At 43.1% G+C, this 18,372-nt stretch overlaps 1 protein-coding gene across 2 annotated transcripts in view; it reads left to right on the top strand.

The window, feature by feature from the left end:
- MORN5 (MORN repeat containing 5) overlaps positions 1-18,372 on the top strand; it is a 38,358-nt gene that overhangs the window by 1,583 nt on the left and 18,403 nt on the right. The window contains exons 2-4 of one of the 2 annotated variants that reach the window (XM_077143027.1): positions 4,301-4,448; positions 5,685-5,796; positions 10,918-11,049. In XM_077143027.1, coding sequence (XP_076999142.1) covers positions 4,301-4,448; positions 5,685-5,796; positions 10,918-11,049 — 392 coding nt within the window. The remainder of the gene's footprint in view (positions 1-4,300; positions 4,449-5,684; positions 5,797-10,917; positions 11,050-18,372) is intronic. The other variant, XM_077143034.1, reaches the window with a different exon arrangement.

Here is an 18,372-nt window from a genome sequence, read left to right as displayed (position 1 = left end):
AATTAGAAAACCCACATTTACTTTCAATGGGCTGTGTATATGTGTATGAGAAGAACAGATAGAGAGGAGCAGAAAGAGAACACTCATAATCTTTACATTCGGCCTCTCTTGCATTTTCATTGTCTGTTTATTGCACGAACTATGTCTGTGTCTTTATCCTAAGGAATCTGTGTTTTTCTTGGGGTTTTTCTGGACCTCTAACTGTGTTAGAATCACTCCCCATAACGGCTAAGAAGTCAGCAGTTGTTTGCTTGTTACACTTATTTTCATAATTTGATGTGTATTCTATATTGATTTTCTTTCACTAGAGTATGATTTGGTGCTCTTCAGATTTCAGCATGTGATAAGAGAGACAGCATAGCAGAGGAAAAAGCCTTCAGCATGAGTTAGGCCTGTGCTCAAGTCTGCCACTTACTGGTTGTATGCCTAACCAACCATCTGTGCTTTACTTTCCTCATCTCTAAAATGGGGATGATAATGCGCATCTAGCAGGGTTAATCCATAGAATAAATAATATAGCATAGATAGGTATAGTTTGTATGCAGTAGATACGCAATCACTTGCTTGCTTTTTTTTTTTAATTTTGGGAGGGGGGGTTTCCTTTTAGACTTTAAGTGAATAGAATAACTTCCCTAGAGAGATATTTAATATTAAACTTAAAAAAAATTCATGTAGACTCTCCTACTGTTGTGGGGATGTAATCAATCTCTTTGGAAAATTTTGACAGTTTCTTAAACAGTTAAACAGCCATGCCATTCCTAGATATTTACCCCAGAGAAATGAAAAGACAAGTGTTCATGATGACAGCTTCATTTGTTGTAGTAACAACAACCTATATGTCTATTAACAGGTGAATGGACAAACAAATTGTGATATTTTAATTCGATGGAATACTACTAGGCAATAAAAAAGAATGAACTATGGGTGTACATAACAACATGAAAAGAATCATGCTGAGTGAAAGAAGCCAGATGAAAAACAATATACAGTCTATAATTCCATATATATGAAAGTCAAGAAAATGCAAACTAATCTATAATGACAGAAAGCAGATCAGTGGTTGTTGGGGATGAAGGTTACAGAAAGGCGCAAGAGAGATGGAATGCAAAGGAATATGCAGAAACTTTTGAGTGTAATAGATACATTCATTATCTTGATTGTGGCGATGGTTTCCCTGATGCATAACTTTGTCAAAACTTATCAAATAATATGCTTAAACCTGCATAATTTGTTATATGTCAATTGTACTTCAATAAAGCTGTTAAAAAATTTTAAGGGACATGATTGTCCTATGCCATGTGTGAATATAAAAAGTAAAAAGTTAATGTGATGTAGGATCTCTCTGAACCCAAGGTCTTGATTTCTCTAGAACAGTTGCACAATTTAGTTCTAGATAACTGACTGCAGGTGCACAAGGTAAGTGCCAGAGAACATTGACACAGGGGAGGAAGAAAGGTCAATAACATTTATGTAGCAGCCACCACATCTGGGTGAGTTTGCCCAATCTTCCCTTCCTCACTGTAACCTCATGGGACAGAAACCATTACCCCCTTTTTACATATGGGAAAAGTGAAGTTCAGAGTAATTAAATAACTTGCCCAAAGTCACCTAGTTGGCCTAGTTGGTATTTGACAGAACAGGGATTAAAACCTAGGTCTAGCTGACTCCATGTGTTCCCTACTATAGAGCCCTGCTTCTTGGGCTCTTACTGAGGATGCATCTATTTGGGGCAGTCCTGGGAGACTTCAAGGAAGAGGTAATATTTGAAATGGCCCTGAAGATTGGGTGGAAATGCAAGATGAAGAATGTTTCCACACAGAAAGCAATATGGCCAATGGCCCAAAGAGCTTATCTGGGCAGATAGGTTTAGCCAGTGTGTTAAGTGGAGCAGTGGGAGTAAAAACTGAAAATTTGCTCTTTGCACTCTGGCACAAAGAGATTTTAATTCCATGCATAATTCTATGGTGAGTAGGAAGGTGAGAGTGGGGGATAGGCAGAGAGCCACTGATAGATCCCCAACAGGGTCTGACATTAGGAATTCTAATCTATTCCATCTCTATCTCTCCTCATAGTGCACATGTGTGACAGGCACTCAGTAAATATTAGCTGAAGAAATAAGAGAATCAGTGAATGAATGAATGATATATATTTGAGATATGGTAATCATATCCTCATTATGAAGTTTTCATTATGAAGTGGTTCTTTGTGCTTTTTAACTTGCTTTGATTTTATAATAAAGACTTTTAGCCTTGAATAAGTAAAAAAAAACTGAAAGGCAGGAAAGGAGAGAGGGAGGAAGAGTTGGGAGAAAAGGGGAAAAGATTGGAGATGGGGATATCAGGTCAGGCCCACTGCAGTTGTTCGGGTAAGAGTAATAGGACCTTGGGCAGAGGTAGACACAGTGGTGCTACAGAAAAAAAAAAATGTAGGAGAGGTTTGGGGGTTTCATTGCCAGGACTTGGCAACTGATTGACTCCCAGTCCTATCCAGAGATTGCTTTCAGCCTCAGCCCAGTATCCAGCTCAAGTAGTAAGCTTTGAACCTGGAGGATTCTGATACCACGAATAGAAATAGAGAACTCAGAGGAGACACTGCTTTGAGGGAGGAGAGGATGAACTTTTTTTTGGCTAGCTGGGGATATCTGTGGGAGGTCTGAACAGTGATGTCCATTTCTTGGTAAAAATAGAAATGGAGTCCAATCTCAGGGAAGAGTTTGGAACTTTGGAACTTTAAGATGGAGACTGTACTTAGAAATGGTAGATATGATCTCAAGCAAAGCAGAGAAGACAAGAAAAGAAGTTTCCTTCCCCCATCTCTTGCAGTAGAAAAAAGCAAAACAGGTTTAGCTCAAAACAGCTCAGTTACTATGTGCCGGGTGCTCCACTATAGTGTCACATGCATTATTAGTTCCTTTGATTATTTCAACAACGATGAGGGGATGGGTCCTATCAACCCCACTTCACAGATGAGAATCTCGGGCTCAGAGAGGTGAAGGAGCTTGACCAAGATCACACAGTTTCAGAGAAGTAGGACAGAGGTGGACTTAGACTTGGGTCTGTAGGGCTCAGAAACTGTGCCTTAACCATGGTGCTCTCCTGCTTGGGGCCTAGGGCACAGCAGCACCTGTCATCCACTCAGTTAGCCCACTGGGCTTTCTGTTTCCTTCATTACTTGCACAGTCGATTTTTATATGCTGCCCACCCTCAGCATAGAAAACTGAGGGTTATCAAAGACTTCCTCTCAAGAAACTTACAACCAAATAGGAGAGATGAGATATACAATTATAATGTAAGGCAAAAAGTACTAAGTGCTCCAAGAGAGGTACAAACAAAAGACCTAAAGAAATTCAGAGTTAAGAAAGCAGACTTCCAACTATTGGGGAAGAGTGGAAGGTAGATGGATGAATGAATGAAGACATATTTCCTGAGCACTCCCTAGTTGTCAGGCCCTTTACTAGGCAAATCATTTATATTTTCTGGGTTAATCTCAGGCATTAATCTCAGCTATTTCACACATGAAGAAACTGGTCAAGCTAGGAGTCCCTGTGGCACTTACCACACATTATGTAACTCCTTAATTGTGTCTCCCACTGGACTGGGAGGACAGGGACTGCCTATAAATAATCATTGTTGTATCCATGTTGTTGTCAGCAGACCACTCTCAGCACAGCAGACCACTCTCAGTGCAGCACCTGGCAAGAATAGGTGATCAGTAAATATATTTGTTGAAAGGGAGGAAGGAAACCAGACAGATTGGGAAAGTCTTCAAGATGATATAACAAAGAAGTAAGGATTCAAGCCCATGTCTCCTGTCTCTAAATTTCATACCTTTCCTAATATCCTATTTGTTATATAATGGGCAGGGGTGGCTGATGTGGGGGACAGTGAAGATGTGGAACCAGCTGCCAGGAAACCTGGACCCTCATCTCTTTTTCCCAGTGCTTACTGTGTGGCTTTGGGCACATGCCCTCCCTCTCTGGGCCTACAAGAGAGTCAAATTACTTCACTCTTTCTCACATACCTTCAGAGAAACCCCTGGGCTGCTAGGGAACAGCATGAACTCCAGGACAGCTTCTAGGTGAGGGAGAGAAGGAGCAGACCAAATTCTGCACCCTGAACAGCCCCACTCCTTTGTTGATCTTTTAAGGGAAATGAAACAAAAATTGTGCCTTTGAACAAAATGTTGCTGCGGCAATGTTGGAGGACCCTGAGGATGAGGTTTGCACTCACTCTCCAGCACCTGTCCGAGACTGATCCTCCACCTTCCACATAGGGCTCATTGATTTCCATTGTCCTTGCAGGATGGAAGGCAAAGCTGAATACATCCTCCCTACCGAAACAAGATATGTCGGGGACATGAAGGATGGCATGTTTCATGGCCAGGGAACCCTGTACTTCCCCAACGGGAGCCGATACGATGCCATCTGGGACAAGGGATTGGTTGTAAAGGTGATCAACTGGGGGCTGCAGAGGGGATATCCTGGAGTAGGAAGAGCCCTCATTGCCGCGGCACCCCCTCCCTCCCCTCCCTGTCTGGAGCTCACCTCCTGCCATTCTCCCTTCTCCACTCTATATCTCTTAGGGCTCTGGAGCCCTTTTCCCCTGGACCCAGAAGGGCCCCTGGAGATTACAAGATAAGTTTGAATCCTAGTTATGCCACTTGCTGTGTAACCTTAGGCCAATGACTTAACCTTTCTGAGACTGTTTCCTTACCTATAAATTAGGGACAAAAGTCCTAGGTACCTCCTAGGATGGCTGTGGGAGTAAATACAGCAAAATAGGTAAGCACTGCTCAGCATCTGGTACATGGTTGGCACTCGATAATTGTTAGCCCTTCTTCACTACTGCTATGATTACAACTCATCTCATCCAAGGTTCTTAACCTGGAATTGTGGACCATGAATAGAAATCTAGGGTCATTGGAACCTCCTGATTTGTATACAAAGGTTTCTGTGTATGTGTGACTATGTCTTTGTCTAGGGAAAGGATCTGTAGCTTTCACCAGTTTCACTAAGGTTGTGTATAAGGGCTGGCTTATGACCTAAAAACTGGTTAAAAAATATTCCTTATTTTACAGCTTGGAGAATCTAAGCCCCAGGAAGGGGATGTGACTTACCCAAGGTCACACAGTGAATTAATAGCATTGCTGGAATTTCCACCCATTTCCTGACATCCAGGCCAATGGAAGTTCTCCATCCTGAGGCTTCCTTTCATACTAGGGCAGCAAAAGCAGGATGTAGTGGGTTTGGATGAAGAGCCGTGGCTGATGGCTCTGACCGTTCCAGCTATGATAATAATAAAAGATTAGTAAGAACTCAACATTATTGAGTGCTTACTATGTGTCAGGCACTGTGCTAAATGCTTTACATATACTATCTCTTGAATTCTCAATCAACCCTATTAAATATGCCATTATCCTCCTCCTCCTTTTAAAGTGAGGAAATGGATGTCTAGAGAGGTTAGGTCACCTACGCAAGGTCACACAGTGAGTTACTACATTTTGAGTGCCAGACACAGAGCTCGGCATTTGTTATCCATTCCCTCTAATTGTCACAACCGTAATAATGATGATATTTACTACTTGTTTCCTGCTACAGTGAAAAAGCCACCTCTTCCCTTGACATCCTTCCTTCTTGGGAAAAAGGCTTTAACTTCCTCAGATATGTGTGTGTGCTCCCTGTCTAGGGTACATACACCTTTGCCGATGGGCTGCAGTACGAGGGTGAGAACTGGCATTACTGCGATGGCTACGATCGGAGGTTTTACACTGAGATCTGCTATGGCCTGAAGCCTGCAGGTACCCAGGCTCCTCCCTTTCCCTCACACATGAAACTGGGAAGGAAACCATAGGCAATTATAAATAAGTGGGCCGTGGCCTACTGAAGTGACCCAAAGGAGAAGAGGAAGCGAGCTAGTGCAGCAGAACACGGAAGAGCCAGGGCCCAGAGCCAGATAGGCCCATACTCAAACCTCAGCTCTGCTTTATGAGCTGGGGAACTAAGGGCAAGGGATTTTACCTCTTTGTGCCTCAGTTTTCTCATCTGCAAAACAGGGACAATAACATCATCTATTTCACAAGACTGATGTAAATAAGATAATTTTTGTAGAGTCTTGCACACAGGGTAAATACACAGTATTTACCAGTTATTATTTGTAGTGCCAACTATAACCCTAATATTGTATAAGTATTTTTTTTTAAGAAAGAGAAGAAGAGAACAAAGCCATGAAGGGGCATGTGCTCTGTGTATCAGGTACTTGGAGAGGATCTCTGTAAACTCAGCTCAGTTGAGTCTCTAGGTGACCCTGTCAAGTTGGTCTTAGTCCCATGTCATAGAGGAGAAAACTGAGGCCCCAGAGTCCAGACATATTTCCCAGTGACAGAGGTCACACTGGCACTCAAATCTTCCTCTCTGGGGCCCTGTCTCAGGCTCCCCCCTACAAAGCCATGTTCCATCACAGAGGTTACATTTGGGCCTGAATCTGAATTTAGAGAGTAGGCAGCCAAAGACACTCGTCTGTGTTTCGGAGATTTGTGCAAGGTCATCTGAATCTCAAGAAGACCATAGTTCTTGGCACAGCAAGGAAAACACACTCAAAATGACAGGTGGGAAAATGACTTTGTAAACTGTAAAAAATATATATAACTTGTTAGAGAAATTATGTGGTGTAACTGACAGAGAATGGAGCCAGAAAGTCTAGGTTTGAGTCTTGGCCTTCCCTCTCGATATCTGGATGATCCCAGGCAAGTCACCTTCCATTAGGGCAGAAACCTGAAAGCACCCAGGCGCCAGAGTCAGGCAGCCCCGCATTCAAACCCCAGCTGCTCCACTGCCTGGCTATGTGACCTTGAATAAGTTAGTTGACCAAGTGAACCTTCTTCTCTCCCTTTGCTCTCCTGAAATTCCACTCTCCCACTTTCCTTCTATCCCTAGTATCCTATATCAGTTCCTCTTCCTCTACCACCTAGTTTAACATTGGGGTTTCCCAAGGCACTCCATCTTAGGCCCTCTTCTGATATTATTCTGTACCCTCTCCCAGACAAGTTGTCACACTTCTAAGCCTTCAATTCATCAGCTTCCAAACTGACATCAGAATTTTGAGCCTCAGATTCCTGCATCCGGATTCCCCAGCACCTGTATGGTTGTCCCTCAACTCGTCTGCACTGAATTATCTTCACCACTGTTTTGGTTTGCTAACGTTGCCAGAATGCAATATTTCAGAAATGAATTGGCTTTTACAAAGGGAATTTATTAGGTTACAAATTTACAGTTCTAAGGCCATGAAAATGTCCAATTTAAGGCATCAACAAGCAGATACCTTCACTCGAGAAAGGCCCATCACATCTGGGGTTTCTCTGTCACATGGGAAGGTACATAGCAAAATCTGCTGTCCTTCTCTTCCTGGTTTCTGATTTCAAATGGCTCTCTCAACTTCTGGCATCTCATGGGGGCATTTCCTTCTGCATCTCTAAACATCTGTGTCTTGGTTTCATCTCTCTGCTCTCAGTGTCAGCTCTGAGCTCTCTCTCTGTGAGCTCTTTTAAGGACTCCAGTAAACTAATTAAGACCCACCTTTAATTGGCAGCAGTGGCATCTCAATGGAAATAATCTAATCAGAAGGTCCCATCCAAAATTGGGTGGGTCACATCTCCATGAAAACAACCTAATGAAGAGGTCCCACACAACAATAGATCTGCCCCCAAAAGATTGAATTAAAAGAATATGACTTTTCTGGGGCACATAACAGCTTCAAATCAGCACAACCACAACCTGCTTTTCCCTCAGTGATAGCTACATTGCTAAATGTCATTCCCATCTACCTAGAGAAACCTAATACTCCCATGTGCAATCCTGTGGACTCTTAAATATATTCATTTATTCGTTCATTCAACAAATATCTACTGAGCCACCTCCACATGTTGGGGAAGTGTTCTTTTCATCATCTCTGCCAGTGCCCTATCCCGGACATCTATCATCTTTTCCCTGGATTACCTGATCTCCTGAGATCATATTTGACCCTTTCAGTTCCATTCCCAATTCTGTGGGCATTGTCATCTTTTAAAAAATTTTATTGCCACCTCTGCCCAGCCCTTCAGTGCCTCCTCACTGCATTTAAAAGAAGGCTCAGCTTCTTAAAATGACTTACACTGATGTTGCTGCTGATGTCCCAGCCTCATCCCCTGCTACTTGCCACCTTGATTTTTTTTTTTTTGTCCTCTCTTGCCGTGTGTGTTGGTTTGAACGAGTTATGCACCCTAGAAAAGCCATGTTTTAATCCTGATCTAATCTTGTGGGAGCAACCATTTCTTTTAAACCCTATCCAGCACTCTGTGTTGGAAACTTGATTAGATTATCTCCACAGAAATGTGACTTGCCCAATTGTGGGTATTAACTTTTCTCTTTTGGGAGGGGGGGTATTAACTTTTGAATAGAGGGAGATGTGACTCCACCCATTCTAGGTGGGCCTTGATTAGTTTACTGGAATCCTTTAAAAAGGAAGTGTTTTGGAGAGAGTCCCTTTTTAGAACAACAAGAGAGCAATGAGAACCATGAGCCCATGCAGCTAGAGACCTCTGGAGATGAAGAAGGAAAATACCCCATAGAGAGCTTCATGAAACAAGAAGCCTGGAAAGAAAGGTAGCAGACATTGCCATGTTTGCCACGTGCCTTTCCAGTTGAGAGATAAACCCTAACTTCATCGGCCTTTCTTGAGCGAAGGTAACATCTTGTGGGTGTCTTAATTTGGACATTTTTATAGACATTTTCTCAGCCTTAGAACTACAAATTTGTAACTTAATAAATTTCCCTTTTTAAAAGCCATTCCGTTTCTGGTGTATTGCATTCTGACAGCTAGCAAACTAGAACACCATGCTTGCCTTCCCTCTCTTCCTCCAAGAGTTGTGGTCTTTCCTGTCATCCCTTTGCCTGGAATGCTCTAACCTTCTCACTTTACCCAAACAACTCCTTCTCATCCTTTATATCTCTTAATGCCCCTTTCTCTGGGACCCCTTCCCCTCACTCCCACATCAGGTGAGATCTCCCTATGGCATATCACAGAGCATTTAGTATTTGTCTTCCCGAGCAGATTGTGAGCTCCATGAGGGCAGAGACTGACTCACCACTCTGTCCCTGATGCCTAGCACATCGTCTAGTAGGGGGTCAATAAAGAGTTATTGTCAAAGAGAGTTGCTAACATTGACGTCACTTTGGGGTGGGGTGGGATATGCTGAGGGGAGTTAAGGCAATCACATTGACAAATATTTCCTGGGCATCTACACTGTGTCAGATGATGTGTAGGCCCCAGGGAGTCCAGAGATGAGAGGATGGTGTCTGCCTGCAAATAACTCCTAGTCTAGATGCCACATGAGAACACTGTGAATTATCCTCCTGGGTTAATGATGATGGAGCCTGGGCTTTTCATGGTTTCTTCACCCCAGGTGATTCCTAAGAGCAGATACCTGGGCCTCAGGCCCTCAGCTCTCACAGGGTAACTAGTTCTGCCAAAGCTGGGCCTCTGCCAGTCTCGAAGGCAGTCAGCGACCCTCCCTGGACCCTTTTGGCCCTTCCCCCTTTTTCTCCAGTGCCCTCTCCCACCCCACAGAGGGCAACTTTATCCTGAGTAGCCACTTCCTTCCCAAGTCCCTCAGCACTTTGCAGACCTCTCTAACAACTACCTCTTTAGCCTCCCAGCAGCCCAAGGAAGCAGGCACTGTTAACACAGCTCTGTCTTCCAACCTGAAAGTCAGGGTAAGGGTTAAGAATGCCCTTGAGTCTCTTATGAGCCTCTGTGACATAGGTGTTGGAATGAGGATTCAGTAAGAGGATATCTATAAGTGCTTGGCACAGAGTAAGTGCTCAATAATCGTTAGCCAGCTATGTGCCTATTTATCATCGTTAGCCAACATCAAAGCACCTGCTCAGTGTGTGACACTGAGCCGGGAATATGCTGTGCTCAGTGAGCATTCAGCTCTCAATCCTGATGCAACAGAATTACAAGAACTCTAAACTAAAAGGAACCTTAAACTATTTATTCCAACTTTCTAGCCCTTACTCAGGCTATAGCATTCCAAGATTCCCAACACAAAGGGTGGCATGACCTAAAATGTGCACTAACTTCTCACTGATTATGGGAGTTTAAATGCCCATAATCCTGGGGACTATACCCAGACCCTCTCCTCTTATGTTGGCCGCTTAACCTAGAGGTTACAGAGCTGGGTTGCTAGGCTTGATTTCTAGCTACTAGAATTAGTACTTCCTAGCTGGATGAACTTGAGTATGTTACTGCACCTCTCTGAGCCTCAGTTTTCTTTTCTATAAAATGGGAACTCAGGGTTCCTGTAAGGATTAAACTCAGTTGTAGGCATCAAGCACTTAGCACAATGCCTGGCACATAATAAGCACTCAATAAATGGCAGCTTCTGTTATAATTTTGGTGGCATTTGAGAGCCTCTTTTACTTGGCCCTTGCCTACCTGTCCAGTTTCTTTCCTGCTGCTCTGCCTCACATGTGCTCTGCTCCATGAGGTTTCCCGAGTGAGACAAAGGCCATGCCTCTGGCCTTTAGCTAGGCCTTGAATGCCATTCCTCTCCTGGACCTGCCCTCTTGTTTACCTGGCCAATTCTGACTCACCTTCAGAAGGTCTCTGACTCCAGAACTTGTACACTTTGTCTTTGTGCTCTTACAAATGGAGGATGGGATCAAAGGAAGATGGGATCTGATTCCCAAGACCCTGCTCACAGGGCCATTTTCAGAAAGCTCTGTGGGACACCTGTTCCTGCTGATGTCATTCCATGCCATGAATAGGGGGACTTTATTCCAACAGTGGGGCCAAAGATTCATACAAGCAGCCACCCAGAAATGAGCTTCAGATTTGGATTTGGTCTTCATGATGAATTAATTGTCCATTATGTCCCTTCAAGGTATCTCTCAACTCACCAATATGGACCCACCTAGAAAAATCCCTGATGGCTGTTATGATTGTGGAGATGGGTTCTATAACCCAGTCACAAGAATTGTCAAGGACTACAGGAATCGCTACTTGAGAAATGCAGGTATGCCTATTCTGACACCTTGTAGCATGTTTTATCTTCTCTTCATGCACATATAGGTTTGTGCTATGTATGCATACGTGTTGTGTGTTTCATTGGTGAAGAACAAAATCGATCATCTGAATGTTTCTCTACTTGTACTTCTCATACCTGACAAGTCTGTACATAGTCACAAAGTGAAGCCAAGGGCACTAGTGGTTCATGACAGTACATAAATATAGCACAGGAGAATGAATTAGAATATTTTTGCATGCATTCCTTCAACAATTATTTAATGAACACCTACTGTGTGCTAGACACTATACTTGGTGCTGGAGATAAGACAAGGCAAAGCTGAAACAAACATCCTTCATAGAGTTTATATTCTGAAGGGTAGGTAGTAGACAAGTACTGTAAACAGTTGATTACATCATGGAATAAGTATCGTGAAAGGGAAAAGGTGGGAGATAAAAGGTGAGGTCCCAAGAGATGGGAATGATGCTATAGAAACACAAAAGAGGGGTACTTAATCCAGAATTGGAAAATCAGACAAGATTTCAAGGAGGAAATGACATACAGGATTGTGCTGTTTTAATATAAGTCCCATTTCATAAGGTAGAATAATCTCTATTCAGCACCATATGTTTGAAACTTGTGATTGGATCATCACCCTGGTTGATGTGATTTAGTCAAGAATGGTTGTTAAACTGGATTAGGGGATGACATGTCTCCACCCATTTGAGTGGGTCTTGATTAGTTTCTGAAGTCCTATAAAAGAGGAAATATTTTGGAGAAGGAGAGATTCAGAGAGAACAGAGAATGCTGCAGCACTATGAAGCAGAGAGTCCACGAGCCAGTGACCTTTGGAGATGAAGAAGGAAAATGCCTCCCGGGGAGCTTCATGAAACCGGAAGCCAGGAGAGAAAGCTAGCTGATGATGCTGTGTTCACCATGTGCCCTTCCAGCTGAGAGAGAAACCCTGAACTTCATCAGCCTTCTTGAACCAAGGTATCTTTCCCTGGATGCCTTTGATTGGACATTTCTATAGACTTGTTTTCATTGGGACATTTTCTCAGCCTTAGAACTGTAAACTAGCAACTCATTAAATTCCCCTTGTTAAAAGCCATTCCATTTCTGGTATATTGCATTCCAGCAGCTAGCAAACTAGAACAAGGATGAAATCTAAAAAGTAAAGGGGAGGGCGGGCAATGGTGGCTTAATGGCAGAGTTCTCGCCTGCCATGCTGGAGACCCGGGGTTGATTCCCAGTGCCTGCCCATGTAAAATAAACGGGAGTTCCCTAGACCAGATAATTCCTGAAACCTAGAGGGCCCAGCCTCTCCAGAACATCAGATAATTCCATCTCCCTACCCCATATTAGTGACAGACCTTTCCAACATGAAAAAGTTAGAACGGCCATAGGCCAAACACCCCTAAAGAGAGGAATAAAAAGACCAAAGGTGATGGTGGAGTTTTACAGAGAAGATAGAATTTTAAAAACGAATATGATTGCTGATTCATTAAGTTGATATCTCTTTTAGTCTCCAGTATCTTAGAGCAGCTAGAAGTAAAAACCTAAAATTGTGTAATTGTAACCCATGTCAAAATCTGAAATCTGTTCTACAACTAAATGTGGTACTGTGCTTTGAAATGTGTTGCTTTTTTGTATGTATGTTATTTTTCACAAACAAAGCAAGAAATAAGTCAATTGTGGTGATAGAAGAAAATATTTAAGCCTTCTAGCCTCCAAATATCTGCAGCAGCTAGAAGAAAAAATCTGAGAGGATGATATGGTAGCCCAGGACAAACTCTGGGGTCTGTCCTTTAACTACTTGTTGAAGAGTGCTATGAAATCTATTGCTTTTTCACTTCCGTGCTTTGTATATATGTTATACTATACAATTAAAAAGTTTAAAAAGTAAATGGGAGTTGATCACAAGACTTGGGGAGAGAGTTTCCCAATCAGAGAAACCAGCATATACGAAGTGGAATACCTTGGGGTATTTGGTGAGTGAACCCAAGATTGATCAGACTGACAAGGGCTGATTTGGTGACCAAATTTACAGAAGACCAATATACAAATAAAAACATGAACATTTTCCTTTAATCCACTGATTCCTAACCTTCCCCGTTCTGGAGTCACAGTTGGGGAAATCTATAACGAAATCTGTGGGCCCTCTTACAGAAAAATGCCCGCACACAATTTTGTATATTGTCTTAAGAGGTTTACACTCCCTCTAAAGACCCAGGTTAAAAATAATAATAAAAAAAAGAAAAAGAAAAAGAAATAAATAAACACCCAGGTTAAGAAATCCTGCTCTATAATGAGAAAAAAACCGTCAGGTAAGCTAGAATGCCTGTCCTGGCTGATAAGCACATTCTCCCCTTATAGGAAAATTTACTTGGTAAGGCAACGATGATCAGAAAGTTGCCTTATGGGACTTGAGTCAGAGCAAATTGCTCAGCTGAGCTTGTGATTGGAATCGTGGAGCTGAAATGCCCCAACCCACTGGGCACTACTAGAGGAACATGGCAGATGCCCACACTCCAGTTCTCTTGGCTTAGATCTCATTGATGACTTCCTCTTTTCCATTTACACTAATTCTGCTGGATGTAAAAAGGCTGACCATGAGTTTCTTGGACAAATAAGCAAAGAGATGTTGAGTTAAGCAATGCTAAACAGGTATATTTACTATAGAGCTTCTCAGAGCCTTTAATGTGCTAATATACCTTGGACTTTCCCTTCACATATTTCAACTGTAATCAAATACTCATCTGTGTAAATATTGCTTAACATATGTCTCTCTACTAGACTATAAGATCTGTGTAAGCACAAACATTGTGTTGTCTCTGCTTGTATCAGCCAGGGTCCAGTCAGAAAAACAGAAACTACACTAGGTATTTGAACAGAGAAAATTGGTTAAAGTAGGTATTAGACACAGGAGGTGCTCATCACCCTGGCTGCATCCCTAACCCCCAGGCACGGCTCTCTGTTTCTGGGACTCTAACAATCAACTGTTTTGCACACGGGTTCTCAAGTGCCACCCTCTAGGCAGTAAGTTGGAAATTCGTGGCTGTCACAATGACTGGAGGTATGTAGAGGCGTCTGACTCCACCCAGTGCCCAGGACATCTCACCTATCTGGGACTTATCCTGCATCCTGTGCAGCGTGGGCCCATCTGCTGGACATTCCTGGGGGTAAAAACCACCTGAGCCGAGAACCTCATACTGACTTATGGATACACAGAAAGGATTTCTTGTATTTTCACCTATACTGTTCTCCCAGAACAGAATCCCTGTGTAAATCGTGGAAAGACTGCATCTGGCTTTGTTCAGAATTTTACCAAAGACTGTGGTCCATCTCCCAGGAAATCCCACCCCCCTCAGTGCCACTGCTAAAGTATCAGAACTGGCAATCCTGCATGCCTGCACCAGCCACCTTTGTAGCAGTCTGGTGAAGGGGCTGAAGCGAGCAAATCTGCATAGACCCTTAGCCCAGTGCCTGACTCAGGGTCCGTGGCCTGCATGTATTGGCTGCTGTTACCGTCTCACTAGCCTGCCACGCAACGGCAAGAGATATGCACTGTTTCATTATTTCCTCTGGCAGAGTTGCGCCTGAGCACTTCCATATCTCAAGACACAAAGTAGGTCTCATTCTGTGATGCTGAGGGGGCCCCAGTATGCCCTGGCCCAGCCACCTGGCCCCTGCCTGCCTTCCTGAGACTCATTCTTGCTCCTTCAGCAGCACTTTCTGGGACTCATCCAGCTGCAGAGGTAAGGCAGTCAACTTAGAGGAATCCTCCTTAGTGGCGGCTGGGTCCTCCTATGATAGCTGGCTGTGTTCCTGGTGGCCCAAGATTCTCCTTGGGCCCCCAGCCCAGATGCTGTATGCCTCCCAGCAGCCCTTGGGCTCTTCTGGACCCAAGGCCCAGCTCCTGTTGGGATCAAGGTGGAGACTGGAGCAAAGGCTGCCAAGCCTTAACCCTATCAGCCTTCATCACCTCTCCCAGACCTTGCAACTGGGGTCAGCCCACTGGGTGAACTACAGCAAGTCACATAGCCTTGCAGGATAGAGCATAAGAAGACTCAAACACGGAAGAAAGGTAGGTACTTGGGTCCCCCAAGGAGTACATGTTAGAGAAAGTGTTGAATGTTTTAATTCAATGGACACCAATGTACAAAGCACGTGTGTCATGGTATGAATAGACATTTGCACACTAGTGTTTCTGGCAGCAGTGTTCCTGATCCACAATGAATGGAGGTAGCCTAAGGGTATAATGATTGAGGAATGGAAGGGAGAACTGTGGTGTATATATACAATGGACCACTGAGTGGCTGCAAGAAGAAATGAAGTTATGTGGCATGGAACTAGGTGAATGAAGCTTAAGAGCTATATGTTGAATGAAATACAAATTTTAATCATGCCTCAATCATATGGACTAACTATAATATAAAAGTCAAGAGCATGGGTTATCAGGTTGGGGCTTATTGTAAAGTATCCTAGATTGTAAGCTCTTATAGCAATCATGTATATTCAGGAGGCATAATTGTTAGTTCTAAGTTCTGAGATACTGAGCTCTTTGTAGATAACCTTGTCTTTCCCAGTAATTTCAGATATTTATGTGACACCTGAGACTCAGAGTGCTGAAGGAATGAGAGTGAGCAGTACCCCATACAGAAACTGTTTTAAAAAGTTGAAAAAGTGGTCAGACATAGAGTAGATATATGTATGAAGCTGATCTGGATAGGGATAAGGTATATCAGAAAACTGGATAAAGGATGATATCATCCATATTTTAAAACTAAAGAGAGAGATGTTTATTTGGTGCAAAATTTATATTTTTGTTAGTGCATTTCCTAAATTAACTTATATGGCCAATTTAGTTGAACACTGTAGTGCATGGACTCTTGAATAGGCATGAGATTTTGTTGATTTGTCCAGGTTAGTGTGATGCCCCAATAAATCCCAGAGTATTTCCAAAGTATTTCCAAAGTCCCTTTGGGGGAATGTGGAGAAAGGAGGAAATGTTCAACTTCCCCATTTGGAAAAGTTCTGATATTCTCACAAGCAGTGGGGACAACCAAATCAATAGGCCGAGCCCTCCATCTTGGGGTTTCCCCCTATGAAACTTATTCCTGCAAAGGATAGGCTAAGCCTACTTAAAATTAGGCCTAAGAGTCACCCCCAGAGAACCTCTTTTGTTGCTTAGATGTGGCCTCTCTCTCTTCGCCAATTCGGCAGGTGAACTCACTGCCTTCCCTTCTATGTGGAACATGATTCCCATGGACGTAAATCTCCCTGGCAGTTTAGGACAGAAAGCCCAGGAGGGGCTGGGACGCAGCATCAAGAGGTTGAGAAAGCCTTCTTGACCAAAAGGGAGGAGTGAGAAATGAGACAAAATAAAGTTTCAGTGGCTGAGAGATTTTAAACAGAGTTAAGAGGTTATCCTGGAGTTATTCTTATGCATTATATAGATATCCCTTTTTAGTTTATGGCTTATTGGAGTGTCTAGAGGGAAGTATCTGAACTGTTGAACTGTGTTCCAGTAGCCTAGATTCTTGAAGAAGATTGTATAAAGATATAACACAATGTGACTGTGTGATTGTGTCTGATGCTCCTTATGTCCAGGATGTGGACAGATGAGTAAAAAATATGGATTAAATAAATAAATAAATAATAGGGGATCAAAGGGTAAAATAAATTGGATAGATGGAAACTACTAGTGGCCAATGAGAAGGGAGGGCTAAGATGTATAGTATATGTGAGTTTTTCTTTTGTTTCTTTTTCTGGAGTGATGCAGATGTTCTAAAAAATGATCATGGTGATGAATGTACAACTATGTGATGATATTGTGAGCCATTGTATACCATATATAGAATGTATGTGTGTGAAGATTTCTCAATAAATAAATAAATAAAATGTCATAGGAAGGTAAGGTCATTCGTAAGAAGTTTGGAGAAGGATGGACACTGAAGATTGTTTGATCCACAGATATTTATTGAGTACTTGATATGGGTCTGACTCTGTGTTAGGTGTGGAGGTGAGAGCAGTGTCACAGAATCTTCTCTCAAGGAGTGAGAGAAACAGACAGTAAAATGGGCCATCACAGCACAGAGCGGCTTCAAGAGATCCTATTAGGAATACCTAACCCTGAATGTCAGAAAGTCAGGAAATGTCTCCTGGAAAAAGCAAGATCTAATCTGAAACCTAAGAAAGAGCAAACAAATGCAGTAGAGCTGAGAAGAATTTAAAGGAAGAGAGAACAGCATGTGCAAAGGGGAGAGAACAGTGCATGTCTAAGGGGCTATGGGTAGTTTGGGAGCATGAGGTAATAGTATAGAGGAAAAGAGGAGCAAGAGAGGAAGCCCAACAGGTGGGCAGGATGAGGGCAGTAGGGGAAGAAAATGGGTGCCTTCCCATGAAGGTAGTAGGGAGCAAGGGAAAGTTTTAGGGTAGTAAATTTGTCCTTTAGAATGATTTCTCTGGTTGCATATAGAGAAACTGCCTAAGAGGGTAAGATTAGACAGGAGATCCTTCTGGCAAAATATTGAGAGAGGGGCATTGGGAGCACCACAAGCCCCAGGATAGTGGGATTAGGAGACTTGGGTGCCAAGCCTTAGTCCTAGCTCTCAGATTGCGTGCTGGCTAACCAGGGACCAGTGCTCTCCCTCTCTGGGCCTCTTTCTCTTCATCTATAAAATGAGAATATTGGGCTAGATAATTTCTAGGACCCTTTGAAAACCCTAAGAAACTGTAATGGAAGTGAAAGGTAGCCAAAGTGTATTTTGGTCCTGATAATATAGGACAGAACAAGCCCTGAATATCCTGAAAACCACTAAAAAGGAGTCTCTGTTGGTGGCAACCTAGTCATTACCCCTGACTCACCTCACCCTGGGGAGGAACTAATTAGGGCTTCTGTTTTCCCCAATGCCCTTTCTTCCCTGCATTCCAATTTGTTTCCATAAACAGTGCTCCTGTTGGCATCCTAAAGGCATGGGACTCCTGGATATGTGGGCCTGAGGTGGGTGACTGAGGCCATCCCAGGATAAACAGAGCAACCTCAGGCACTGCTATTACAATGCACACACCACCTGGGTGGGTCAGCGCCAGGGACGCTCATTTTGTAGGAGGTCATGGGTTGGAACACCAGCAGGAGGTCGCCTTTGGTTCACCTTCCCGCCTTTCCAAACTCCTGGGTTCCTTCCCTGTCTCTTGCTGGCCAGAGAAGCTCACTTTAGGCCTGACCAAAAACCTCTGGATTGCTAACCTACTAGACAAATCTGGGTTTGCTAGTCTTGGATTTCAGAGAATGCCTTAATTGAGGATCATAGTATCTGCTTTATTGTG

This window comes from Tamandua tetradactyla, chromosome 2, assembly GCF_023851605.1.
Source record: "Tamandua tetradactyla isolate mTamTet1 chromosome 2, mTamTet1.pri, whole genome shotgun sequence".
NCBI lineage: Eukaryota > Metazoa > Chordata > Mammalia > Pilosa > Myrmecophagidae > Tamandua > Tamandua tetradactyla.
The sequence above is the reverse complement of the archived record's forward strand: the minus strand, read 5'-3'. Positions and strand labels throughout refer to the sequence as shown.